The sequence below is a fragment of the Poecilia reticulata genome, chromosome 4 (assembly GCF_904066995.2).
Source record: "Poecilia reticulata chromosome 4, P_reticulata-male-v2, whole genome shotgun sequence".
In the NCBI taxonomy this organism is placed as follows: Eukaryota; Metazoa; Chordata; class Actinopteri; order Cyprinodontiformes; family Poeciliidae; genus Poecilia; species Poecilia reticulata.
The window spans coordinates 17,492,349-17,519,980 of record NC_088833.1 but is presented as its reverse complement, the minus strand read 5'-3'; the positions used below and the strand labels follow the sequence as shown (position 1 = coordinate 17,519,980).

Below are 27,632 nucleotides of genomic sequence, written 5' to 3'. Positions count from 1 at the left end.
TTTTAAAGGTGCGGAGAAGAAAACCGATCGACCCTCATTGTCTGAGCGGTGGGCAAGCCCGGCAAAACATTATTGGACACGATGTAATCCAGGTGTGCAAATAATGATGTAAGTTTGAAGTAAATAGATGAATTATGGGAAAAAATATCCAAGCGACGAGTGAAAGATACAGGTGGACTCATCAGGCTGAAAAAAAAAAACCCGACACGTTATTCAATTTTATAAAAACAGTCAGGTTCTCGGATCTGTAAAATTAAGTAATTGAGAAGAACATCCTGTTTCACAAACGTAAACATGTGCATTTCTGTAGTTTTACCATCACGGTTGTGATTATGACATGACGAAATGTGGAACACAAGGTATGAATGTTCTTTCAAGGCGCTGTTCGTTTCAGAGATTATTGCCATATTAATCTGATTTTGATTTTATGATTGGTTGCTAAAGTATCTGCACACTCATTGGAAATGAATACAAAAAAAAACATGTTTGAATGTTGTTTGCAAATATTAACAAGTATTCCTGTGAAATGACTGGAACCGAAAAGGGTAAACACTTCTCACCCTCTGGTTGGCATAAAAGCCACACTGCTCTGTAATTCAGTCCAGAGTTGTTGTTGTTTTCTAAAGGAAAACAAATTGTAGGCCAGGTTAGTAGAAAGCTGTTCATTGCAGCACTATCAGCGACTAGCTTGTGCATTCACAGCTTTTAACCAAAAGTCTGTTTTCATTTGTTTAATAAATGTGTTGTGTTGTGAGGAAAACAAAAAATTTTGCTGCTTCTTGTTCGCCCACATCCTTCAGATCACACCGTGTAGAGCCTGTTGGGTGGCCTAATGTGTGTGGTGTAAATGAAATAAGATTTAAAATATTTAACCGTTTTCAGCGTATTCTGATTAAACCAATAATAACTGTAAGTTCCAGTGGATATAGTTATAAATAGTCTGGAACCTATAGTACTTCTTAAGGTATACTTAGTTCAGTGAGGATATAGATGTAGATACTTATGAGTTGCGGCGATTACTATGAAGCTATTTGTCTGTTTGCTAACAAGAAAAACTACAATTTAGTAGCTTCTCAGAAATACGAGACTGACAATAAATCTATGATATGACCGCAGTTCTCTGAAACTTTAAAAGGAAAACATCTCCTACAATTGCCCCAAAGGAAAAGCTATTGGAGAGTCAAAGTGCTTCTAAATCCACAGTTTCCTGTGTGTTAAGTCACACACTGTGGATAATGTATAACTTTGTGCTAATATAGTCCTCTCCTGGTTTCTCCCAACCAAATTACAAAGAAGTTCTGATATGTGGTTGGTTGCAGTGCTCCTCTTGCATTATTTTTCTCCCAGAATCAGAAATACTCTGGGTATATTTATGGTTCAGGGTAACATAAAAATACAAAACATAATCTAAAATAAGAAAAAGTAAGATGTCTGCTTTTATTGTTCTATTTGTCTCTGCAGTACTTCCCCGGCCGTCCTGTGGTGATGAACTTGTTAAAGTCTCTGAACTCTTGGCTACGGAACCAGAATAAAGGTCCGATTTCCTACAAAGCTTTTAGAGAGAGAGTGGATAACACAGCACAGGTATGCAAACACTAGCAGAAGCATAAAGAACACCATTGACGTTGTAAAGTGTGCTTTGTGTTGTTGTGTAAAAGACAGGGAGTGAAGTGTAGGATTTCCATTCGTCACGAAATGAGCCCAGACTGTAAAGTCTGTGAGAAGGCTTTTCATTTCTTGGAGAAGCATGGTCACCTCAGAGAAAATACTCACACCCTACACCTATCATATTTGAAATATCAAGAAATCTTTCCATGCAGGATCAGAACAAAATCTAGATTTCTGAAAATAAATATGCATCCTTAATTCCTTTTAATTCCTATCTGAGAATCTGTTGTCTATGGAGTGAAGCCTGCATGCCTCCAGTGTGCAGCCCCTTGCAAATTGAAAGAGTCACTTACTTACATCATTAGCTTTTAGCAGACGAATCAATGGATCAATGAATCAATGGGAAGGTATGAATAGACTTCACCTCAGTGGAAATGGATTGTGCATGAACACGCAAGCGTCCACACACAAAATCTTTACTATTGACAAGAGAGTAATCCTGTCAGTCACTGCAGTGATGGCGATGCAGCACAGCGAGTGAAACGACTTTATGTCAGAGAAAATATGTTGTTTGATTCAGCTGCAGCTCTTGGTTAGAGAACTGGATAGCCTCTGTTCATTAGCGGTGGGTCGAGCCATTAACCTGAGTCTGACTTCTCATTGATTGGGGAAAACTGCGTGGAACAGCCTTCATTAAGTCGAACAGGTTGGGAGTTCCTGGAGAGACGCTTTAATTGGTAGAGGATTCTCGTAATTCTGTGGAAACTGTAAATTCCCATTGTTCTGAAGGAGACACCTTTTTGACATGTCAAAGCAACAATCTGCAATAAACTCACTTAAAAAAACTCAACTTTTACTTTTAAATTACAGATTGTTGAAATCTGTAGCAACATAAACAACTGGTATAAGACATATTTTTCCTTTTTAAGACCACATGAATGTTAACTTAATGACATGCAACATCATGGAAATGCTCTGTCTGCATTAATGAAGAGTCCTCCACCTCAGCATGCTGGATGTTGGAAACTGGTGAGATAACATGAGTTCTTATGATTTTAATAATAATTATTTGAACACTTTATGGCACTCAGGACATTGAAAATGAGATCCCAGATGACTGGTTCATGTATAAATATGGAGGAAAAATGAGATGGGGATGTTAGGACAAAACTGATGTACCTTTGAATGCTTTGAACTCCTTGATTATGATCCCAATACAAACATATTATTCACATTCGGAGCACATCAAAAGTGGTAAACATACACTTATGATATAATTTGTTCATTTCCTCACATTTAGACCTGCATAACAAGTTTATAAATGCTAACAAAATAGAAAAATTTGTGACAGCAGATTTGCTAATTATGCAACATGACTTTTTGAACATCCTTATCGTATTCCATTTATTAAACTTTACCATTGTAGATCTTTTTTCTTATTCCATTTCTCCTTTTATCCTTGCGTTTCCTTTCACTCAGGTTCCAGATGCTGCGTTGCCTGAGGGAGTGAGGTGGGTGGGCTGCCAGGGTTCACAACCCCACTTTAGACGTTATCCTTGTGGGGTCTGGACCCTCTTCCACGTTCTCACTGTCCAGGCCAACAACATTGGAGGCTCAGGTGCAAACATTTTGCACTGTTGTGAATAAAATAGTTTCTGTTTTTATTTGCTTGCTAAGTCAGCGGAGGGCTGAAAAAACACAACACATGAGGAAGCATGAAGATTTATTGGGATTCATATTTGATGCTTATTAAAATTTTCCTATGTTGTGTCATTTTATAACATCTGAAATTGATCCTAATTGGGACTGTGTGAAAAGGGATTATATTAGATTAGAGGAATGTGAGTGGGTAATAAAACGGGCAGATGACCAGAGGCTCTGCTCCTGGCAGGGACCTTAATCTCCCACTAAACAAACACGCACACACATGCACGCACACACACACACACACACACACACACACACACACACACACACACACACACACACACACACACGAGATGCATGTAGAGGTTAATCCCGAGGTTTATGGACCATCATGCGACCTGCAGATGGACCGGTCAAAAGGGGTGTCCATCTGGACCCCCAAAGGCCGCCATCCTAATGAGCGCATGTGCTCACTTCCTCCACATGTTGTTACCATTTCAGGGTTTTTCTATCAACACTTTGCGAATAACACTGTCTTTACTTTCTAAGCACCTGATAAACACACGCCGGTCTCTGTGCACACCCCGACCTGTGGCTAATTCATCTAAAGGACGTGCTAAGCTCAGAACAAAAGCAAATAACAAAGGGAAAATATGTTTCTGGACTGTTGAGGTCCTGAGACAGCAGCCTGGCCACCATTCACACAGAGTGTTAACAACATTTAATCTGCAGATTGGGTTATCCCATTCTCAGAGATTATTCACCTCAATATGGTGTTAACCCAGCTGCCTGTCACCGTGGGCCCACAGATTCATGGGAAGACTCACTGGTGTTCAGGCTGTAGTCATTAATGTCTTAAAAAAATAGTGGATGCTAAGTTAGAAGGATAAAATTGGTCTCTGAAACCAAAGTACTCATCTTGACCTCACTGATTCAACTCATTATTCTCCTCCAGAGCCAAAGGAAGTGTTAAATGCAATGAGAAACTACATCCACAACTTCTTCGGCTGCAGATATTGCGCAGATCACTTTGAGAACATGGCGAGGGAGGGTCTGGATGTGGTGACTACGCTGCCGTCAGCAGTCCTGTGGCTGTGGTACCGTCACAATCGAGTCAATAACAGAATTGCAGGTAAGAGTCGCCACAGCAGCTAAACTGTTAATGCCAGAGCTTCTCTGGTCCTTGGAAGACGATGTCCTCCATATTTTAGCTGTATTTTTGCTCCAATAAAACTGAGAGAGCTGAATTCACACCATCTGCTGGAGAATCCATTCAAACTAGAGGTGATTCAAAGCAGGAACCCATCTTTGAAACCATTTAACTCCAGCTTTAGAACTCTTCTACCATATTTTAGACGGTTTTAATGCCCGGCCTGCACTGATCTGGTGTTAAGATAGTAATTTGACAAATCTACGAGTTTAAACACATTAACATATCCATACAATGGTTGTTTTCAGGTTCACACATGAAAAAAACAGAGTAGCATGTCATGAAGTGAAAGGAAAATGACACATTTTCAAACTTTCTCTGGCTGCTAATTCCATTTGAAGCCAATTAGTTACACTTAATTTTAATCATATCATAGCTGAATAGAGATGCTACAGTTTTAGGATTTTTATTTGTAAACATTTTCAAGCCACGTATAATTTTCCTCAATTTGTCAAGTGTTCGCTACTTTGTGCATAAAGTTTCTACACAATGTGACAAATATACCTTTACAGGACACACATTATTCGATATCTCAAATATACAGGTGGCTTTTTGCTGTCATCACAACAGTGTAAAATAGAGCAAGTATAGATTTCTGGGCTTTAGCATTGTGGAAACCTTCTTTGTATTGTACATTTTAATTATTCTTAAGTTTAAAGTAGTTTGACAAATATGAAGGCTAACAGAGGTTGTATATAGTTTTTTAGAAAATCTAATGTTTCTTTATGATCTTAACTCTTTACCAGTTTAAGTAGACACTTAAAGCTGATGTTGCACCTGTTTTCACCAATTCACCTCCTGCCTTTTCATTTTCCCATCCTGCATTTCCCTGTTTCTAACACCAATTGGGATCAGAAGTTTTACCTTCCGATATTTTGGGTTGTTCTTAAGATCACTTGGTCCTAATTGGACTATAGGAGGGTGAGGGGAAGAAGGATGGATCCCCAGATCAGACACCAGCTGGCATCCCCGTCTTAGTCCTCCAACTTTTAGCTGCTTCAGCCGCCCCCATTTTCTCCGACCCCCTCTTGGCCTTCTCCTGCCTTTGCTCTGCCCCTGATCACCCTACAGACCCCCACTACTGTTTGAAAACTTTCCAACCATTTCTTATTCATCTGGCCAGATTTTGTCTTGGCCGTCTGTGCAGGAATGTGAGTGTTAGTCCTTCAGTTAGTTAGTATGAAAGTATTTTTATGTTTGTATAAGAAGTTTCCTCATCTCAGAATTTTGTAGTTTATTTCCAATAAGGATATTTTTGTGCCGCTTTAACGTCTTTTTAAACAAAATTTTCAGATTTCTCTTTTAAAGCCAAATGACACAAACAGCATTAAAAAATCTGTTATTTTAGTGTTCCTGATTTGACCAGATTTTAATTATTAACATTGGGAACAGGTGATGTTACACCGTTCATGTGTGAGACGGCACTATAAAAAACATGGTTTTCCTAATATTTTAATGTAAATACTTCATAACTGCAAAGTTCAGCACAATAGTATAAAATAGAGCAATTTTCCTGTAGAAACCTTCCTCTTATCATCTTGAAGTCTCACACTTTCTCACTGTCATTTGACCTGCATGAACACACACTTATCTCAACATGATGCAGAAAATTCACTTGCCATTTCAATGGCGTCTTGTGTTTCCTCTAACTTCATTTTTAACACACTTTACAGATTTAAAGTAGCTTAGCTGGAGATGATGACACCAGTTTATCTATTTATTTATTTTACTTAGTTTCTGATTGGTCCACCTGTTATTGCTAATCATTCTAATAATTTATCTGGTCACCAGCAGGTTTCTTTGTATCTGTATTTAATCTCCCCTCTATATACTTTTCATATTAACTACTTGTGCTGTTCCAGCAAATTATTCTTCATTTTGAAAGTGGACTTTGATAAGTATCCCTTCCTCTCTGCCTGTGTGTGATTTCATTAAGAACAACTATGTCATTAACATCATGATCTTTTGTTTGTGTGTGGTGTCCCCCTCTCTGGGACGGTTTGTGTCCTGTACAGCAGGACACAGAAGGACACCCATCCCTATGCGTGTCTCCTCCCCTGACACTTAAACACCATGCAGCTTGTCCCCCTTCTACCCATCCATCCATCTTTCTTTGGTTGTCGTTCCTCTCTCTTTCCACTCACCGTCCCCTGGGACTCATAGCCTCCGCTTGACAAGCAATAGAGCTGCATCCCTGCTGGATAGCTCCCTGAGGAGAGACAGCTCTGCCCACACACACACAAACACACTCACTATTGCCAAGTTGTTATATGACGGCAGGTGGCAACCACCCTGACACACGCCGCACACGCTTCCCCTGCTGCACCCCGCCCCGCCCACCGACAAAGCAGCTCATGAACATCCTCTCTGCCTTTGTGAGGCAGGTCAGCTGCGAGGTCCGCAGCAGAGAGGCTGTGGGAATTACAGAATTGGTTGCGTTTGTTTCAGTGAGTGGCGGCGTCTTCCCTGAGGACAAGCACACTCCATCTCCCTATCCAGGCAACCCCTCCTCTCCTGTTGTTCGTGAAGTGGAGCTCTTTAGCACGGCTCCCCGCCCCTCCTTTTACAAGCAGCCATGCATGAAAGATCAGCTATTTGTAAAGCAGCCGGACAATTAATTTAGCTGGCAACAAAGAGGCCCCAGGGCCCAGGGCCCTGCAGCAGCTGAGTTAAGACTGGAAGCAGCTCCGTCCTGTTGCTGCATGTCAACAGCTGAGACTGAGTCACATTTCTGCAGACAGACCAGCTCTCCAGCAGCAGGACCGGCTGGCTGCCTTTGCTGGCGGGTACAGTGCACCCGGAAAGCATTCATGGCTCTTCACTTTCCACATTTTGTTATGTTACGGCCTTATTAGAAATTGCATTAAGTTAATGTTTTCCCTAAAGATTCCAAATACAATTATCCTATTACAACTATGTGGGAAAAAGTTTCAGTTTTTTACAAACTGAACACTAAAAAATCACATTTAGGTAAGTCTTCATATCCTTTGCTACGAAGCTCAACATTGAGCTCTTTCCACTAATTATCCGTACAACTTAAATGAAGTCTGTGGTAAATTCAGTTGATTGGACTTAATTTGGAAAGGCACACACCTATCTATATGAGGTCAGTCAGAGCACAAACACCACGCTTTCATGTCAATTTTCAGGATTGTATAACTTCTGCGCTATAGAAAACTAGAGATGCCTTAAAGTTTTTGCTCTGGACATCAGTCATACATCCTGGCAGTCATCTACATTATTACGCATTACTCTGTGGTGTAATTGATTCCTCCTCACCAGCTTAGTGCTGATGAAGCTCGTTCAACGATGCATATTTCTGAAAACGTTTGCCTGGGTCTGACGGCCGCTCGGCAACAGGCTCCTGTGACGATGTCAGTGAAGCTGAAGTCGCTGAAGTCACTCTGTTCCCAAACGTGGCGCCTCATTAGAATAAAAGAGGAGGTGGGGAGGCGTATGAAACATGCACCGACGCCAGCTAAGAAGCAGCACACGCACACACATGCATGCGTACCAGCAGCCGTCAATCCAAGGTACAATAAAATTGATGTATCCTTTATGTAAAGCACTGTATGCAGAGTACGTACACACATGACTGAGATTAATCTGGAGGTGGTGGAGGATGTAAATTGACAGCGCTGTAAAGTGACAAACCTGGTGCTGCTCTTCTTATTCTTTTTTCACCCACACACACACACGCACACACACATACACGCATACACACAATGGCCTGCTGGTGACAAGCAATTTATTACTGGATGCTGCCCTCATTGTGTGTGTTTCTGTGTGTCCTTGTGCACAGTGGCATCTTTTTAAGCTTGACTTGTGCGTGCATTTTGCTCATGTTTGTTCTGCCAATCTGGTCATAGGTGTGCAGCTGCTACAAACAAGAATACATTTAAGGAGAAAGTTTCCAATTCATTAGAAGGGCAGCTCCCGCCTGAGTTTTTGTTGCCCCCGTCTTCAATTTGGAGATTAGGGTTTGCTTTCAGGGTCTGTGGAAAAACATGACAGGTGGTTCGGAGCACAGAGGTCTGCCGCCTGAAAACAGCAGAGCTGTGTGTTTGTTTGAGGGGAGAAGCTGTCCACTTTGGTAACATCTATTATCTCACCATCCCTCCCACTGGGACACCCCCAGAAACCCATCGATCATTGTTAGACCCTGTCATATGAACACACTCGCAGACGCGCACACAAACACACACAATATCAATCCATAGATTACATGCAGACAAACGCTGACGGGTGATTTACATATACACACTCAAACGGATACATTCACATATGCATATGGGCACTTAGTTTTTACGAGCACTGGGATAAGATGTAATGGGTTCACCACAGATTGCATCCCGTCCTCAATGCACTTAAATCCTTCAGTCAACAAGGAGAGGGAAAGAGGTGACAATAGAGGAAACGGCTATCTGGAAACAAAACTTTGTTGTTTTTTTTCTAATCTGCTGTAGTTATTGAAATAATTTAGGTTTTTTAGAATAAAACTAGAAATGGATGTACTATCACTTGAAAAGTTAAAATGCTTGAAAAGCAATTTAACAGTTTGTCACATTTGGTCAAAATTCTTCAACAAGACTTAAGCAAGAAAAATAAATAAACAGGAACATGTCACTGATGATTATTGGCAATGTTGCCTCTTGGCAAGACAAGAAAGTCGTCTCTGTGCAGATTTTGCCTCTGTGCATGTGTGGATTTTTTCCACAGTCTAAAAACAGGCATTTTAGTTTAGCTGAATTGCTCTTGAGTCTACTTTTGTGCAGGCAGACTTGTCTGTCTGCGCTGATGTAGATCTTAGCAGCCGGCAACAAAAGGCCCTACATTGTTACTTAAATGTTTAAATACACATTCTTGACATAAGCAGTCTGTCTTTTTGTTTTGCTACTGTTTGTATTTGGAGTCCATTTTAATATATGTGGAACATTTTGACCAGATAATAAAATTCTAAAAAAAAAAAAAGCTCACTTGTGCTATCACAATATAACATATATAACACATGATGATATAAAAAAAGCAAAAATAAGCAATAAGAAACTGATTATAATGCATTGTATTTGACTAGAGAAAAGCAGATTAACTGTGAAATTTAAAGAAAAATACACACAACATTCTCCCAAGTTTCAGGTCTTTCTTTTATCAATGCATTTATTTCTTAGCTATTACTTCTCTTTTTTCTTCTGTGTGACTGTAATTATGTTAAGCTTTTATACTGTCTGTCTGTGATCATCCCCACCAGGTGATTTGAGTGAAGACCCTTTCTTCCCAAAGATCCAGTGGCCGTCCCCGGAAATGTGTCCATCCTGCCACACGGTGAAGAACAACGGAGAGCACAGCTGGAACGAGGCGCAGGTCATTCCCTTCCTCGGGTCCCACTTCTCCTCGAGCCGCATCCTAACAGGTACTGTTTAATCTAGTGGTTTCTTTTTTAGGAAAGAACAAAAAAGTTCAAGAGCTTCAGAAAGTCACAGCTCTACATCTAGACTGATCAGAGAGTCTGTTTAAGTCTGTCCAAGCCATCAACCTTATCACAGACAGAGGATGCATATTGAAGTGTTTGGAACCACTGCAAGGCAGTAATTATTGAAATGTCTTTTTCTGTTCCAGATTATCTTGAGGATGAAGACAAGATTTTGGAAACGCAAAGGGCAAAACATTCCCGTCAGCTGCAAGAGTCATTGGCTCAAAGACATGTAGAGAGAATAGTTAGGGAAGCCTCAAACCCCATTACATCTCCGCCGCCATCATCTGTGCAAGAAGGGGTGGAAGACGAGGGGCTCCAAGAGGGAGAAGAGGGACCACAGGATGAAACGGAGGCTTATGAGGAGAACAACGAAGGTGGGGAGGAAAATCCAGCGCCTGCAGCTAGTGACCGCGGCCACCAGCGGGCTCACCGGATACCAAGCATCATCGGGATGAGGCTGCATCCGAGGAGGGAAGACATCGTGGACCTCGACTCGTTTGTGAACCAGCATTTCAAGGCCAAGGCTTTGCAACTGGCCGCTTCCAGCCTGGTTAAGCAACGCACCCTGCAAACAAAGGTAGAGCAGGAGCCCCGCCCAGCGTTCAACCTGGGCATGGAGCTGGACGCAGGACTCGGCATGGTGGGCCTGCAGCCAGTGGATGATTTCAATGAGCTGAATTCAATTCACCAAGGAAAGGGGCTGAAAAAGCGAGAGCTGGCAGGGCAATATTTCAGGAGGGAGGCTGAGTTTGACCACAGAGGCCACTGGATGTCTGTGATTACCATCGGTTTCTCAAATCTAGACATTAGCCTGTGTGTCATTCTTTATACCCTTTCTTTCACGTGTCTTCTAGCCATGTGCGTTTTCTTTAGAAACCACCTCAGGAGACGGAGGTTTAAATTCGCTCTGCCTTGAACTAAACGTGTAAAAATTTCACCTGAGCATCTCTCTTTCACTGGGTTAAAAGGGAATTTGACAAGATGTGGGAACATGATTTTTATTTTTAAAACTTTGTCAGTGTGGATGTCTTGGGTTAGTGGTGAATTGCTTTAATTAAAATAAAAAAATCAAGACAGTACTTCAAGTAGCTTCCAGGTTCACTCCAGAGAGATGGTTAGTGGTGTAAAATTTGTGCAGATACAGTAAATGTATATTTCCATACATTCCTATTTGGGGTGTTGAAACTCCTTCAGAGATAACTTGTTTTTGTTATTTTTTCCTCCACTAATCAAGAAAAATCAGATCCACTTTTTTTTTTTTTGGCTAAAATTTTCTCCCCTCTTTTCGTACCTTTTGGTCGTGTTACATCTTTATAATGCTTCCATAACCCCTTTAAGATTACTTATAAACATGGTCTCTATTAGTCATGCGAATAGTAAACTGTCTTGAACATTAGCCACCTTAAACCTATTTATCTTTCAAAGTGTTTATTTAAAATTCATTGTTTTAAGACAGCCTTCTCAATGCTTAATTTGGTTTTGTTCTCATCTCATACTGTAAGAGGACCGGTCAGCCTTTGAGCTAAGGAGATCAGTGCAGTACATCTCTCTGCTTTTCAATGACATTTATCCGATGTCTTGGAATAAAAGATTACACTTCCTAGTCCACATGGTGGATAAACTGGTTGCTGATGTGCTGTGGAATGATAAAAGTTCACACTGGAAAATGTTTCAGAAAAAGCTTGATTTATTAGTCATCTCACATAAAATTTATATTTGCCACTCTGAATCAATAAAATTATTTTTGATATGTTTCTTGCTTTTTTTGTGCTTTGTGTCTTAATCGTTAAACTGAATTATTTGCAGTTTTTGGGCTATATTACTAACAAACAAAAATGTTGCAAACTGATGATGAGTAGCTCTTCTTCAGTCTTTCTGCCAGTCTTTGCCAGTCATTTTTGAACAATTCTTGGTCTGTATCAACTTTTTATTTTATTCTTTATGTCTTGGTGTCAAAAATACCCCTGAAATCCAAACAGTTGTGACAACAAAGTGTCATCCACTGGTCAATGAAGTGAAACCTATTCCATAAAAAAAAGGTTATAAAGAAACAGCACGCACTCTCTTAAAATGCTTTTATCCCGTGTTGCTGAGCATATTCAGGAATACCAGATCTTGTTTTTGTTTTGACCAAGACTACAGGAACAAGAGGTAAGGAGGATCGGGGTGTTACACGTAGAAATGGGGGCTTAAACCATCCAAGGTTGAAGGAAAAAGCCTGTTGCCATCTGTTGTGGACCGCAAGCTAAATCCTAACAATTTCATTGGGATTATAGCAAGTGAGTAATCCAGCTTTCCTTTAGGACTGGAGAGGAGAGATTACCCTTGAGGATTAGCTCCCTGCACATAATAAACTTTATTAAAACGCAATCGGCTTTCGTGGGGCCTCTTCCATCCTCACACATACACTTGGAAGTGGGCGCTTGTCGAGGGCCCCCGCAGGACTGGAAGGAAGGAGTGGATCAGATGAGGGGGGGATGAAAGACGAGCCGTGAGCTGGATCGACATGTTGAAGACATGGGTTTGATGTTGAGTTTACAACAAGCTCAGCTGAAGGACAAGTGATCCTTGATCTTGAGCTTTGTGCTCTTTGAAACGTTGCCTTGAATTCCCAGGACTCGTGGCCTTTTACCTCCACCTGTCTGACACTCAGGCTGATCTCATCTCCAGACCCGTTTCATCTGTTTATCAGAACCACATGCTCAGTCCTCGCTGTGAGACAGATTTTTACGGTACAACAGTTAAAGCAGTCGCTTCCACTACACACAACGCTGATTAATAGCCTCTTGTTAAAGCAGACAGGCATCAAGGCAGAGACGATTCAGCTTGACTGAATCAGATCTCTGATACTTTCCTGAGTGATGCACGTGCTGGGTGGGAGTTTTTTTTCTTCTTTGTTTTTTTAAGCAAACATTATATCTGCATTTTTAGGTAGTAAACTATAAAGTAAAAATTTATATTCTTCTTTCAGTTGCATATATGGCATATTTAATCAATGCGTCACATTTGACTTTGCCCCTTTCCTCTCACACATCTGAGCTCTTAATCTGTTTAAATGGTAACCTGCGTTTGTTATAGGATTGGAGAGGGCGCTGCTTTCTGCTGCTTACTCTGCGTTAGCCTTTTATCAGGTACCTTGAGCCTCAGTGAGCCGCAGGTTGTGATGGTTCAGACTAATGAGAAAGTTGGCTGCATTGTTATGAGTGTCTGCAGCCTTTCCCAGGCGAGCGGTTAACTTAGACCCGGATGTGCACACAAGGAAAATTTCCAAAAATATAGAATATCAAAACAAATGCCCGGAAAAATAGTACTGTGGTCCCATTGGCTGCTTTCATTAGGTCATATTGTAGTGGATGGGTCATATTTGGATCTGAGGTAGAATCTGTTGTTTTTTTTTTTTTTTTGTGACTGCAGTTTCTTGGAACATTGCGGTTCGTCACAGGGGTAAATGTGCTGCAGTAGAGTATATTTTACACTTTAAAAACAATCTTTTTGTTTTTGGACGACAGTAAATTACGTCAGTAAATTATTGCATTTTGATCAGAAAGTTACTTTCTTCGATTCACATTAAAGTCATTGTGGTTATATTGACATTCTGCTTCTATGTTTTCACTTGATTTTTGGTTAAAAAAAAAAGAAAAAAAAAGTGCCAAGTAGGTAATGTCAAGAGATTAGTCAGTACTTTAAAAAAAATGCCTGCATTGTCAAAAGCTTTTCTGTTGTGCGATGAAACTTCGCACAACAGAGGAGTGGAAACCTCACCTTGTTACCTTCTTTATGTCTTTCATAAATTAGACAATGCAGAGTTTTATAGTCACTCTTCTCCTGTGAGCTCTCTGCCTCGGTGTTTATTACTGTATTGATATTAAAATGCAGGGGGGCCTTGATGCATTTTTCTGTCATCTCTCCTTTTGACTTTAATAATACTATAAAGCTTCCTGGTGTGGACAGATGGAGAAGGTGGGAGTTGGGGTAAATAAATTATGAAGAAGAGTTTAATATATGGTAACCGTGTATATCACAGCCAAACTAAGCCAGGTCCTCTTTCAGGTTTTAAATATGCACCCTTTTAAAGGCAGGAGTCAAGACGGGTCAGCTCCATCTCATTTTACTGCTTCAGTCCCTCCTCCATTCGTCTAGGTGCATGTCTTTAAGGTGAGAAGCTTTTTTTTAACAACCAGCCGAGGCATCAGATCCAGTCTGGTGGTTGGAAAACAGAGACAAGTCGTCTCCAGGCATGTGATCTGTTTATTTTGTCCCAGTGAGTGTTTCGGTTCATTTGGCACCACAGCGGATTTTATTAACTTTACCCGCACCAGAAGGTCCTGAAGGAACTGATTTCCATCCATCCATCCATCCATCCATCCATCCATCCATCCATCCATCCATCCATCCATCCATCCATCCATCCATCCATCCATCCATCCATCCATCCATCCATCCATCCATCCATCCATCCATCCATCCATCCATCCATCCATCCATCCATCCATCCATCCATCCATCCATCCATCCTGTGGTTCCAGAGTTGCAAGTGGATTTTCAGACCGTCTTCAATGACTTTTAATAAAATTATAAAGAACCAACTAATGTTCTTTTAAATACATACATAGTAACAGATGCAGGTTTAAGCAGTTTTTCTTTTTTTTTCATGAGTTAATTGTAGTAATTAAAAAAAATAGACACTAAACATACAAGTAATACTTTTGAAAACTGCTTGTGCCATTTGCTTAAACTATGTGCTCCACTTTACACAATGTTCTACAGATATCAGCAAACATTGGAAGAAAATGTATCCACACTCTTTTCTACAAATGTTTTTCTTCATTTCTTATATAAAACAAAAACACAAATGTAAAGTAAATCCAATGCAATGATTAATCACATAAGATGTCCTTTTTTTTTTAAAGCTCATGTGACATTTGCAGCTCCAAACTGGTTTTATTTATCTGTACTAAGGACCAAAATGGCTTTTTGAAATAGAAAGACTGCAGACCAGCTGACTTTAGGAGTAGCTTGTCAGCTTGTCTCCTTTTGGGTCTTTTCCAAGTCAAATATGCTGAGAAAACCTCCAAACTAAGACCTCAAGGAAGCAGGTCCACTTTGAGGCTCCTCAAAGCACTTAACAACATCTTTATACACCTTTTATAACCACTTCAGTAGGCACTCATTGGTAGTAAAGGACTGGAACTCTGAGTCGTTGATCCTGTTAAAATAACCAGTTTGAGGAGAAGGATTTATGTCACGCTAAACTGGTCCGAAGTCATGGACATATTTCCAATACCAGCCTGAACTCTCATATTCTTCCTTCCGGTTATGGTCTGATTTTGGAAAGCACGTGTGAAGCTGTGTGAGTTGAGAGGATTTGAAGTCTCAATGTCTTGGTCATAATAAATTGTTATCTGAGCCACTGTTGCCTGTCTGTCCTCTCTGACACCAACAACGTGGTGTCATCCACAGGAAAGGTTCTACTTTTCCACCATTCTCTCTAAACCTGACAAAAAAAATAAAAAATGTGATTGAAAATCCCATATCAGCATTTCCCGAAATTGTCAGATCATCTTTCTCAGCATCCAAAACCATAAATCTTCTTTCCTCCTAGGGAGGATAGGATAGGTAGGCATCACTTCTAGCAGCCTAAATGTTTTAAGTTGCTGCCGTGTGATTTGCTGATTTGCTATTTGTGTTAATCAACTGAACAAGTGTAGCTTATGAAATGAAATTAATCCAAAAAACGTCTGTGGTTAACATGAAAGAGAAGGGGGGAAAAAAGCCTGTTTTGTTGGGTCATTTTAAAAATAGCTTTTTTACAAACCAATAAACTGAGAAAACGGACCTAATTTGAACATCCTTTTTCCCCCCCTCAAATGTTCCTTTGTTTTCATCATGAGATTAAAGGCACCTCTAATAATCATCTACCTCGTATTATTACCGCCATTTCTCTAAATATCAGTGTGAGAATATCTCCCAGCGGGACCTCGGTCACCTTAACACTTCAGCTGCTTTTGGGAAACGGGTCCCTGCTGGTCAAAACGAGCAAGCAGCTTACAGGAAGTGTTTGGGTAATGAAGCTGGAGCAGAACCAACAGCCGTCACTCACTCTGCTGTAATTCACTCAGCTGGCATCGCCCCTGTCATTCAGTTTCCTGCGAAGATCCACTCCTACTTTCCCCCTGAATGAGTGTGTTTGTGAGGTTAAAACGGGAGCCGCAGAGGGAATATAATCAGAGTTTATTCTGGATTTTTGTTTCCCAAATTATCTGGTTCCAGATTGATTGATAATATTTCACAGCCAAATAAGTTTATGGAAACAATGACAGGCAGAGTTTATTTGATTCATGATAATGTGCTATATACAAACAACAAGCCTCGCTCTTTCACAATAGTTTTAATGGACTTTGATGTCTTTTTAAAAATGTATTAACTCGTGTGTGTGTCGCACTTTAAGCGCTATTATTGAGCAGACGTTTTGGTGCCAGAGTAAAATTTTTAAATCTAAAGGGTCTTAAAGGGCGATGTGGCTTTCTGACAAAGGTGACAAGACCTGGGATTGTGACCGGAAAGAGTTTTCTAAGCCTTAGGTAGGTCATATAACTTGATGCTAAATTTATAGGGGCTGTCTCTGGACTATAGTTCAACTTCATATATAGACTCACCACACCTTAAGTGAATTATTCTACACAATAAAACTAATTTATTTTGAGATTTATAAATCATTTATTTCATTTATAAACAGAGATAAAACTGAGTTTGTTTTAATGTTTTTCCTCCATCGCTAGCTTAAAAAAAAGAAAAGATTAGTGAAACCCTAAACTGTAGCGATTAGGTGTTTTGAAAAGAAAAACAACAACAAAAAAAACCTGTTTTTATTTGTTAAAAAAATTAGGTTCGTAATTTTCCCAGAATTGTTCTTAAAATGAATGCATGGCATTTTTTCAATCTAGATAAATGATCAGGACTACAGCTGCGATTAACATTAAAGTAGTTGTTGCAAAAACGCCTAAAACTGTGTAGAAATGAACAAGTAATTTTCATATTTGCATTTTCCAAGTTTGTCTTTACTCCATGATAAACTTATGTGAAAATAAAACCACAGCATAGACATTCAGGACTGTCATTCGGCCATAACCGTGAATTATTCGCTTATGTGTCATGTGAGAAAGATGGACAACAATCCGACAGACCAACACCTTGGGAAGGTACCAACCCATCACAATGCTGGTCCAGATACATGAAGAGTTTTGTTTTATTATTATTATTATTATTATTATTATTATTATTATTATTATTATTATTATTATTATTATTATTTTTATTTTTATTTTATTATTATTATTATTATTATTATTATTATTATTATTATTATTATTGTTGTTGTTGTTGTTGTTCCTCTTCCTGCCTGTATTTGATGTCCTCCCGTGTATCATCAAACGAGCCTATTACCGCCTCGCCTCAACACAACAGGGTCAGGTTCAATCAGGGAATTGGAAAATATCATTTCTGACGGGGGGAATAGATTCCGTTTGTTCTCCCAATCTCTCCTACTAATTACCCAAATGGACAGGAGCTGTCAGGAGACAATAACTATTCCCTAATAGAATTTGCCCCCCAAGTGCAATTTAATTTTCTCCTCGGTGCTCTCTCCTCTAAGGTTTTTTCCCCCCTCGCGTGTTTTTTTTTTTCTGCCTCTCTCTCTCTGTTCCTCTCCTGTTTTCGGACCAAATGCTTGGGGACACGCGGTGCCTTCGCTGCCCGCGATGTTGTTGGAAGGAAGCCGGAAAAAAAGTGCGGAGTTTCTGCTTCTGCTGCCGCCGCGGCTTGGTGACAAGCGTCCACCTACAACATGCGTCGGAGGGGAAGAAGAAGAGGAAGAAGAAGAAGAAGAGGAGGAGGAGGAGGAGTAAAGATGGGAGAGGAGACACCCTGTATGGAACCTGAGGACCACCCATATCAGGTAGGTTTGCATGATAAGGAGCAATTCATCTTTGCAGAGAGGATAACTAAATAAATCCCTTACGTTGTTGACCCAAAGCATCAACAACAAAAACCTCTGGGGCAATTTGTTCTCAAACTAACACATCAATGTCAGAAATATTTGGAAAATGTCACGCTTGTGTTCAGATTTTGATCTCATTTTTATCTCTGAGCGTGACTGACCCTTATTAGAATGATGTAATAGAAGAAAAAAAAAAGGTTTTATACACAAATCCTCGCAGAGCATAATAAATTTAGTCCTTAGCGTTTCTCTTTAAGATCTTAGCAAAGCCGGCCTCCTGTACGGTTTTATGACTGATGGCACCCACAGTTGCACGCATACATTAAGAGCACCATAAAAAGCTGCTCACCCGGCGAGTTGCGGGATGCTGTGTGTTTCTGACTCCCCCAGTAAGATGGATCTGTGAATCCCAGTTGTCAATGAACTCGTCCCCTGAAATATTAGATCTAATTAGAGGTGGCTGGGTCACTGCGGTGGCAAAGGAGTTGCCCTCTGTTTGAGTTATTGCCCGAGAGCTGCTTCCTCAACAAATTATTCCCCCTTCTTCGCCTTTCTTTCTTTTTCTGTTTCTTATTCTTTTTTCTTTTTTTTTTTTACAAACAAAACATTCTGTTCTCCAGCATGGGTTTTATTCAGGTTATTTTCTCTGCTTCTGTCTTTTGACACAGAATAGAAGAATGAAAAAGATGAGATTCTTTATTACAAAAAATAAATCCACTGTTTCTCATTTATATGTCGTATGTATGTGTGGGTAGAATATTTCGTGGCCTTTTAAAATGTATTTATTTTTTTTCTATATTTATTTTTACTTGTTATTTTTTAAATCACGCAATGGTCAAATTCTTGGGCATGTCATTTTAAAGATGAGAGTGGGAATAAAAACATCTCAACAAAGCAGATGTGCATGCTCACATCTTTTCTCGTTCTGGATCCTCAATTATTCTAATTGCATTGCGTTTAGCTGATAAGAGCATTTTTTTTCTCCCCCATCTCCATTGTTTTTCAGGACAGCTGGGTGGCCTCGATCGCAACAATCAGAATAATTGAATTGATGGTATGCATAGTTTATATAATGTGTTGAAGGATTTCTGCGGTAAAAGTGCAGTTATAATGAAAATAAATCTCATTCGCTTGGCATGGATGGATGGATGGATGGATGGATGGATGGATGGATGGATGGATGGATGGATGGATGGATGGATGGATGGATGGATGGATGGATGGATGGATGGATGGATGGATGGATGGATGGATGGATGGATGGATGGATGGATGGATGGATGGATGGATGGATGGATGGATGGATGGATTAGACTCCTGCAGAAAATTCCTAAAAACCAAGGCGCCTTCTTGAGCAGGCTGATGTCTGCTTTCTATTTACTGAATTACATCTCAGTATTAAGATGAAACAGACTGAAGAGCTCAACAATATGATGTATAAAGCGATTTAAAGAATAAGTAGTAGACAGGCTGTGGCGAAGATAAAGCTGCTGCACAAGGGAAATCTGCAGATTTACTAAAAGGCAAATCAGATTTCTCTATTTTCGTGCACATAATCTGAATTGCTATGCAGAAAATCCTTACATTAGCATAATTTTGGAAAATATAGACTTAAAAAGGTCAAATACCTTTATTATATGTTTTAGTCAACAGCCATATGTGTTAGTTATTTTATAATCTCGTTTAATTTTTTTATTTTATTGCTTTTTTATTATTATTATTGTTGTATAGTTTTCAGTGAAATACTTGAATAAACACATTAATTATGTCGTTGCCCAAAATCACCAATGGGCCAAATGATTATTTGAGCCGCAATCCACCTGACTGCTAAACAAATGTGTGTGTTGGGGAGATGGGGAGATGGGGAGAGGGGGGGGGTACAATTTATTATCAAAACAGTGAAAGAAATCAGAGATTTGCGAGGGGTCTGGCATCTGGCTGCAGATGATTTGGGTGAAGCGGACGGGCAGCCGGGCGCCTCCGCACTGGGCGCTTTTCTTTCCGCGCTTGAAGCAAATTGGAAGCGAAGATTGAGTTCATCCAGCTTGAACTAGCCACCCTCCGGAGGGACCATCCTCTCCGGAAGAGCGGCCTCAGACGACGCGCGGTGAAATGCAGAGTGTCAGGAGGGACTGCGTCCAGACTCCTAATCCTGTCACTGCCGGCGGACAGGAGCAGCTCATCCAGGTGATCCGGGTCCTGTGAATTTGACTCAAACACGGTTCCAATATCAGCCTCTCTGTGTGACGCGGCTCCGTTTCTGCTCCGGAGGTTCCGTTTTCCATTGCAACCAATTTTTCCCAAACAGAAAAATGTGTGTGTGTGTGTGTGTGTGTGTGTGCGTGTGTGTGTGTTAGTGCACTTACACATCTATCCAACAGGGGACATTGGCGTCATTTTACACTCACCAACAGGGGACCCTCGGACCAAGAGGGGACGTTTTTTAGGTCCCCTCTTGGTCATGCTCTAATTCAAGTTAAAAACAACCTGGAAATTTTTTAAAACTCTTTAAACTTATGATTTAGAGCAGGGCCCCTCTTGGACATGCTATAAATAAAGTTAAAAACATGTTAAAAAAACATCTGGAAAATTTTTAAGACTTTTGCCAAGAGGGGACATAAGTGTGTGTGAGTGTGTAGAGTAATGCTCAACAGCGCCCCACCAGGTTGGGGCAGGAATTTCAATGGCCCTTTTACACACGTCGCTTTGTGTTTTACACACACACGCCACTTAACAATACAAAGAAGCCTAGAGAAGCCGTTCAGACTGTGGAGTGGCTAAAAACAGACTACTTTGGGAATAAACCAGGATCTAGAAACACACTTTAGTATTTTTTTAAGCAAAATATAAAAGTTTTATTTAAAGAGGAATTTAAAGGCAGGACTTGGAAAAAGAAATAAAATAAAATGTAATGTAAAAGGGTAATAAGTAAATAGTTTTCTTCTTTTGTGTTTTCATTAATACATTTTCTTCAGTTCCAAAACATTCATTAGCCACTTTTAAAATGTATTTTAACCAAATTTAAAATTAACATTTGTCCTACATCTTTATTTAAAGGAATGCATTTTGTGTTACAATTTGTATTACAGAAAACTGTAATACAGTTCTCTGAGGCTACCCAATATAACTTATACTGTGAGACATATCAGCAAATTTCTACTTTTTAATTGTGTGAATATTTAATACTTGTTGCTTCAATCTATATTTATAGGATTTTATTTATTGATTTGCAATACAGAAACGAAGTCCCCACTTAGTTTGTATATAACGACACAAGTCCCCTCTTGGATAGGATGGCGTGACATACACACTCCACCAGATAAATAAAAAATTACCTTTCATCAAATATCTTTACTTCTGAACTTCTTAATGATGGAGGGACGGACAGACAGACAGACACATTCATAGTAGGATTTGAATCTGGTGGACAATAAGTTTCTCCAATTATGATATTCTTGTTCATTTAGACAGACAGATGGATATGAATTAATAAATGTGTGTATATTTTTTAATTCCAGACCATGTCAAAGGCATTAAAAGAAAAATTAAGGTCCCCACTTTGTCTATAAACAACAACAGAGGTCCACTGTTGGCTGGAGAAGAACGACACAGGTCCCCTCTTGGATAGGATGGAATGACATATACACTCCAGAATGGGGGGAAGAAGAATTAACTGAATTATTTTTTAAGACAAAAACATATGTAAGCTGAATCAGCTTAAAAGTTATTTACATAGCACATTTTTATAGACAAATTAAAAACAGCCCATGTCAAACCTATTAGAAAATAAAAGGTCCCCACTTGGTCTGTATAGAATGACACAAGTCCCCTCTTGGAAAGGATGGAGCGACATACACACTCCAGGATAAATAAGAAAATGGCCTATTATCAAACATCTGTACTTCAGAACTTCTTAATGAAGTAGGAATGGTCAGACAGAAATAAATAAATACGTGTGTATATTTTTTAATTTCAGCCCATGTCAAAGGCATTTCAAGAAAAAAAGGTCCCCCCTCTGTCTGTACAGAACGACACAGGTCCACTGTTGGCTGGTGAAGAACGACACAGTTCCCCTCTTGGATGGGATGGAGTGACAGACACACTCCAGAATTGGGGGAAAAAGAAGACATTAACTGAATTATTTTTAAGACAAAAACATATGTAAGCTGAATTAAAACAACTTAAGGTGAACTATGTCATTTGACATAAACTACAGATCCCAACATTTGTCAGACATGGAGCAACATACACACTCCAGATAAAGAAGAAAATGACCTTTTATCAAATATCTTTACTTCTGAACTTCTTAATGTAGTAGGGATGGACAGACAGACAGAAATAAATTAATAAATGAGTGTATATTTTTTTAGTTCCAGAACATGTCAAAGGCATTACAGGAAAAATTAAGGTCCCCACTTTGTCTATAAAGAACGACAGAGGTCCACTGTTGGCTGGTGAAGAATGACACAAGTCCCCTCTTAGATAGGATGGAGCGACATACACACTCCAGGATGGGGGAAAAAAGAATTAACTGAATTATTTTTAAGTCATAAAAATGTGTAAGCTGAATCAGCTTTAAAAAGTTATTTACAGAGCACAGTTTTTATAGACAAATTTAAAACAGCCCAGGTTAAACCTATTAGAAAAGAAAAGGTCCCCACTTGGTCTGTATAGAATGACACAAGTCCCTTCTTGGGTAGTGACATACACACTCCAGGATAGGTAGATACAGCAGAAATTACCATAACTGATCATTTTAAGGCAGTTTAAAACTGCCTGTAATATAGCAGAAAAAATTCAGCTTAATTAAAATATATGGCGTTATTTACCAAGACATTTAAATCTTCTTCTGACAAGAACTGTGATTAAAAAACATTTTTAAAAACCATAAAGTTGTCTTTTGTTTTTCCTTCCGACAAATTATCCATTTCTATATCGGCTATGTAACAATATGTGTTTGTTTTTCTTTTTCCAAAAGGAGAAAAGATATGAAGCAAAAAGAAAAAGAATCTTTTACAGCAGTAACTTTAAAAAGACTTCTGTTTGTGGATGAGGAATGAACACTGCAAAGTATGTGTTCATACTTTCTAGTGTAAACTTACATAATCTACAATCAGGCAAAGATTTCATCGGACATTTGTAAAATTTAATATATTTGGTCTCAAACTTCCTCTACTATGTTGAAATTGTCAAAAAAATTACTTTGATAAATTGTCGAGTTATTAGACCCTTTTTGTTAATTGTAAGTACTTTCAATAACTAATTGGAAAAAACTCCACCACTTTGTCAGAAACTGGATTTATTTATATACAAATCAAACTCATAACCCTCAGGCATTTTAGAACTTAATAAATCAACTAAGCTCCAGAAACCCAAACATATTCCCTTAGAAGTGGTTCAGGAGGATGGCTAATATGTCTTAATATTAACAAGGTTTTGGACAAGTTGCAAACTGACTTTGGAGATATATTTTCTGGTAGGTTTGTCTATCCTTAATGGTATTAATCTTATTTAGAAAGGACAGTAGCTATTAAGAATCAATTTGAAGTTCCATGCCAATGAGTTCCTCAAATTTTCAATTAAACTTACATTTCAGAAAATTTACTTCATAAGGCTATTGATAAGGAAGGTTATCAATAGGGAAGGTTATGGGTTACAGTAATCTGTCAAATGAAGTCTGAATAAAAGATTGAAAACAATGTGAAATGAACCAGGCTGTTCAAGTTTTTTCCATGTATTGTGAACAGGATTTTTGCCCATCTAAATGGCAAAATCTATTATTAAACACTCCCCAAGTATCTATCTGCTGATCCTCTAGCACCTATCAACTAGATACTAGAGGAGCAATAGTTTATTGAAATGAATAAACTGAAGTTATTCCTTTCAGAAAACAGAGTAGTGCATTGATAACATTTACATTTTGTTTTGGGCCTACAGATTTGTCTATTGCAAAAACATAAATATTTGGGATTTACTGTGGATGAATATTTGACATTGGAAGAAGGAGTAAAAGTCCAATCGGACTCAGCTGGAAGAGCGCTAGCTTCAGTTATAAATACAGTCAAATATTAACAGTCAGGGCCTTCTGAGAGACTGCTCTGCATCCCCAGAACTAGAATCAGATGATGAGAAGCAGCTTTCAGCTTCTATGCACTACAAATCTGGATCAAGCTTCCAGAAAACTGCTGAAACTGCTGAAACACTACCTTCCTTTAAATCTAGACTAAAATCCCAGCTGGTTAGAGTTGCTTTTGAAATGTAATCGGTTAAGAATTTAACAATGGCACTTGAATTAATATAATGATTTATTATGTAAAGCACTTTGAAATGTCTTGTTGCTGAAATGTGCTGAAATAAAATTAAATTGATTGATTGATCAAATGATATAAGGTGTATACTGAGGTCTTGTGTTTGCCCAGTATTGGATTACGGTGTCGGAGTTACTGTGAACAACCTCCCAGTGAAAAAGTTCAGTGTAGAGCCCTGCGATATTTCTTATATGTGCATAGAAATACTCCATAAAATGGCATTATATGGAGATATGGGTTGATCACGTGAAGTTAGATATCTGCAATATCTAACCATTTTGCAGATGTGGTTAGATTGTGGAATACGTTCGTTAAAATGCCAGATCATAGATTAACAAAGAACATTTCCTTTCAGATTTCACAAATGGGTATTCTTGGGCCAGACATATGGAGAAGATATTTGAGACTTTCCGTACATATAGGATTAAGATAAGATGTAATATTGAATAGCTTAAAAGGTTTGTTTGTTATTGCCAGCCCCACCTAAGCCCTCTCAAATCTCACGAACTGACTATTGGCTAGCTCTCCAGTTAATGGGTCGGGAAAGTCTCTAGTTACTAGGGCTTTTACTCCATGGATAATCTAGGGAACATTCTATTTAAGCTGGTGGCGGGAGGACTCGTCTAGTCTCTAACTGCCTACAATCCAAAAGTTATCACCCTTTTCAATTATTAGAACAATTAACCCAGTAGCTCACACAGTTACTTAGTTCCAATAATCACTTTGGTTAATGGCAGCTCTCTCCCTTGTAATAATGAGCACTTGGGTACACGGATCTTGTCCCTTACAGGGGTGCGGAGCCTTTAGCCGCTCTTGGATTTCAGGGCGTTGTGCTCAATCAATCAATCAATCAATCAATCAATCAATCAATCAAATGTTATTTGTATGGCACATTTCATCAGCAAGGCATTTCAAAGTGCTTTACATAATTAAAATAAAAACAACATGTGACATTGAATAAACAGTGTCCTCTGCTGTTGATCTGCATGTTAGCTCTACGCCGACATCAGGAACAGAGAACACTTTGCTTCCCCTTCTTTGAATTTGTATATCTTTTGTTTAGATGTGTGTGTATGTGGATTACTCTGCTTCTCAACAGTCAGCATGTCTCACAAAAAAGCCTCTTTTATTTTAACCTAATACTGTTATCTGATTTATATTTCCAATATCAAAAAATTTACATTTGATTACTAAAAACCATTCCACTTAAATAGACACTGCCTGATTACTCAGACCCCATAACATGTCAACCAAAATCAGAACACATGAAATACATGTCAGACGAAATCAATTACATGTCACATAAATTGGGATATATGATTAAGACTTTCTATATTCAACTACCTTTACTTCTAATTAACACTACTCTTACAATAAATCATGTTTTCAATCAAGAGAAATCAAAATTACAATATGACTCCTTCCTCTTAGGCTCTTGTTATCTATTCTGCTTTTCCCTAACCTTTCACCTTCCATCTAACTGCAACACAACATCAATGAGCTTTAGTTACACATTTTACACCATCTCAAGTTCAAATGTCAAAAATCAGATTTAAAACCTTTTAGTTTCTCTCTTTGATTAAACATTCATATACAATATTATAACCATAATACTTAAACCCACTCTCGGTTAGTTACTCAGCTACTCAACTACTTACTCTCATTATATTCTTAATGTGAGTTTTTACAGATGATGTTCTAAAAGAAAACTAGAATACTCTGTTATTCTAATTATTTAATACCAAAACTACAGTTACTTGTTTTACTTGCAAGTATTTCCACCAGGGTAAGTTTAAGTGTAAGTATTCTTATGAAAGACCCAATATTAATATAAGTATTTTACTTTGGGTCTTATCAAATTACTCAAAATGTTTAGATTTTATTCTTTAAACCTTTAATCCTTTGACACAAGGATTAGTCTGAACTATTCTTATACTTTTGCAGGCTGGAAGTTCACTTCCTCTTTCTTCAGGAAACCTGCCCTTCCTGTTTCATGAAACTCTCTGACTATGATTTTTTATGATCAGATAGAAAAAAGAAGAATTAAAGCAAAGTTTGCACGACGCAATAACAACACACACAACCAGGTTCATTTTATTATAGTCTGACTCTACTGTTGGGTCTTGATGTCACCTGTGTAATTAATTTCAGAGATCACTTTATTTATTGTCTCTATTAAACTAAAACCTCCAGCATGGGGAAGTAGAATGATCTCAACTTTTCTCGACAGGTTTTATTTTGAAGTTTAGTGGGCAGTTGATATCTTACATAAACAATAATTACGTACTTATATTTTACTAAAGGATGCCTATATGGTTCTTGAGCCATATGCATCACGGAACCTGTCTATAAAAACGACGGTCCATGTGGGCCCAGTTCAGACCTGGCACTTTGGCTTTGGAGACCAAAGTACCCAGAGGAAGGCCAAAGATGTTCTTTGTGTGATTTGGGGGAAAGTGAGAGTGAAGTCCACTTTTTGTTTTACCGTCTTTTGTACTTGAGGTTGAGAAATTATTTATTTACTAAAATACTTTATATTAAAGGGTGGGGATAAAATGTATATTTAAGTATTTTATGTTTCAGTTAGCACACAATTTATTTTGAAGGCCTGGCACCTTAGAAGCTTTTTGTTTAAAGAAAATGCATGTCTGTTTATGTTTTTCTTGTGTCTTGTAAGCCTTTGTGGGCTGAGAACCTGTTAAAGGGTAAATGCCACTTATCTGTCTGTCTACAAAGATCAGACACTGTACTTTATCTCACCCAAGTACTGTAGGTCATAATAACATTTTCTAATACGTATGCTAATACTTTGCTCTCTTTATCACTCTTTCTGGTAGTAAAGCCGGTTTAGTTTCTTTTCTTGTTTTGTAAGATTGCAAGTGATGCTTTAGTGTGATGATTCAGTAATTCTGCCATGTTCTCAGAAAAATGTCGTCTAATAACAAATGTTTACATTACGTTAAGATGAAGCTCTTGACATAACATTGCATTGGTCCTCTTTCTATGTTTAAAGGAATACATTGCATTTTTAGTTTACCATGCCAGAAAACAGTCACTCTGTGGTCACATAGACTGTGTGCACAATTATTAGGCAAGTTTTAGTTTTGAACCATGTCATTATTTCTATGGATATTTTAAAACTACAAGCTGTATAAACTTTAATCTTTATTTAACGTGAACAAATCAGCTGATGTGTATTTGTTTAATGAGGGAGGAAGTTGCCTATAAAGATCAACATATGAAGGTGTGCAAAATTATTAGGCAGCTTCTTTTCCTCAGACAAAAGGGCCAAAAAAGATTTAAGTGACTGTGAAAGGTCCAAAACTGTAAAAAGTTATCCAGAGACATGCAGCACTGTTGAATTTATTATAATATTGGAGCGTGATCACA

The 27,632-nt window shown here is 38.7% G+C and overlaps 1 protein-coding gene across 1 annotated transcript in view; it reads left to right on the top strand.

Moving 5' to 3' along the window:
• qsox1 (quiescin Q6 sulfhydryl oxidase 1) overlaps window positions 1-11,690 on the top strand; it is a 30,016-nt gene extending 18,326 nt beyond the window's left edge. The window contains exons 9-13 of the mRNA XM_008407912.2: window positions 1,462-1,584; window positions 3,088-3,226; window positions 4,211-4,387; window positions 9,714-9,875; window positions 10,082-11,690. Of these exons, the coding sequence (XP_008406134.1) occupies window positions 1,462-1,584; window positions 3,088-3,226; window positions 4,211-4,387; window positions 9,714-9,875; window positions 10,082-10,854 (1,374 nt within the window). The 3' untranslated portion in view covers window positions 10,855-11,690. The remainder of the gene's footprint in view (window positions 1-1,461; window positions 1,585-3,087; window positions 3,227-4,210; window positions 4,388-9,713; window positions 9,876-10,081) is intronic.
• Window positions 11,691-27,632: the final 15,942 nt, after the last annotated feature.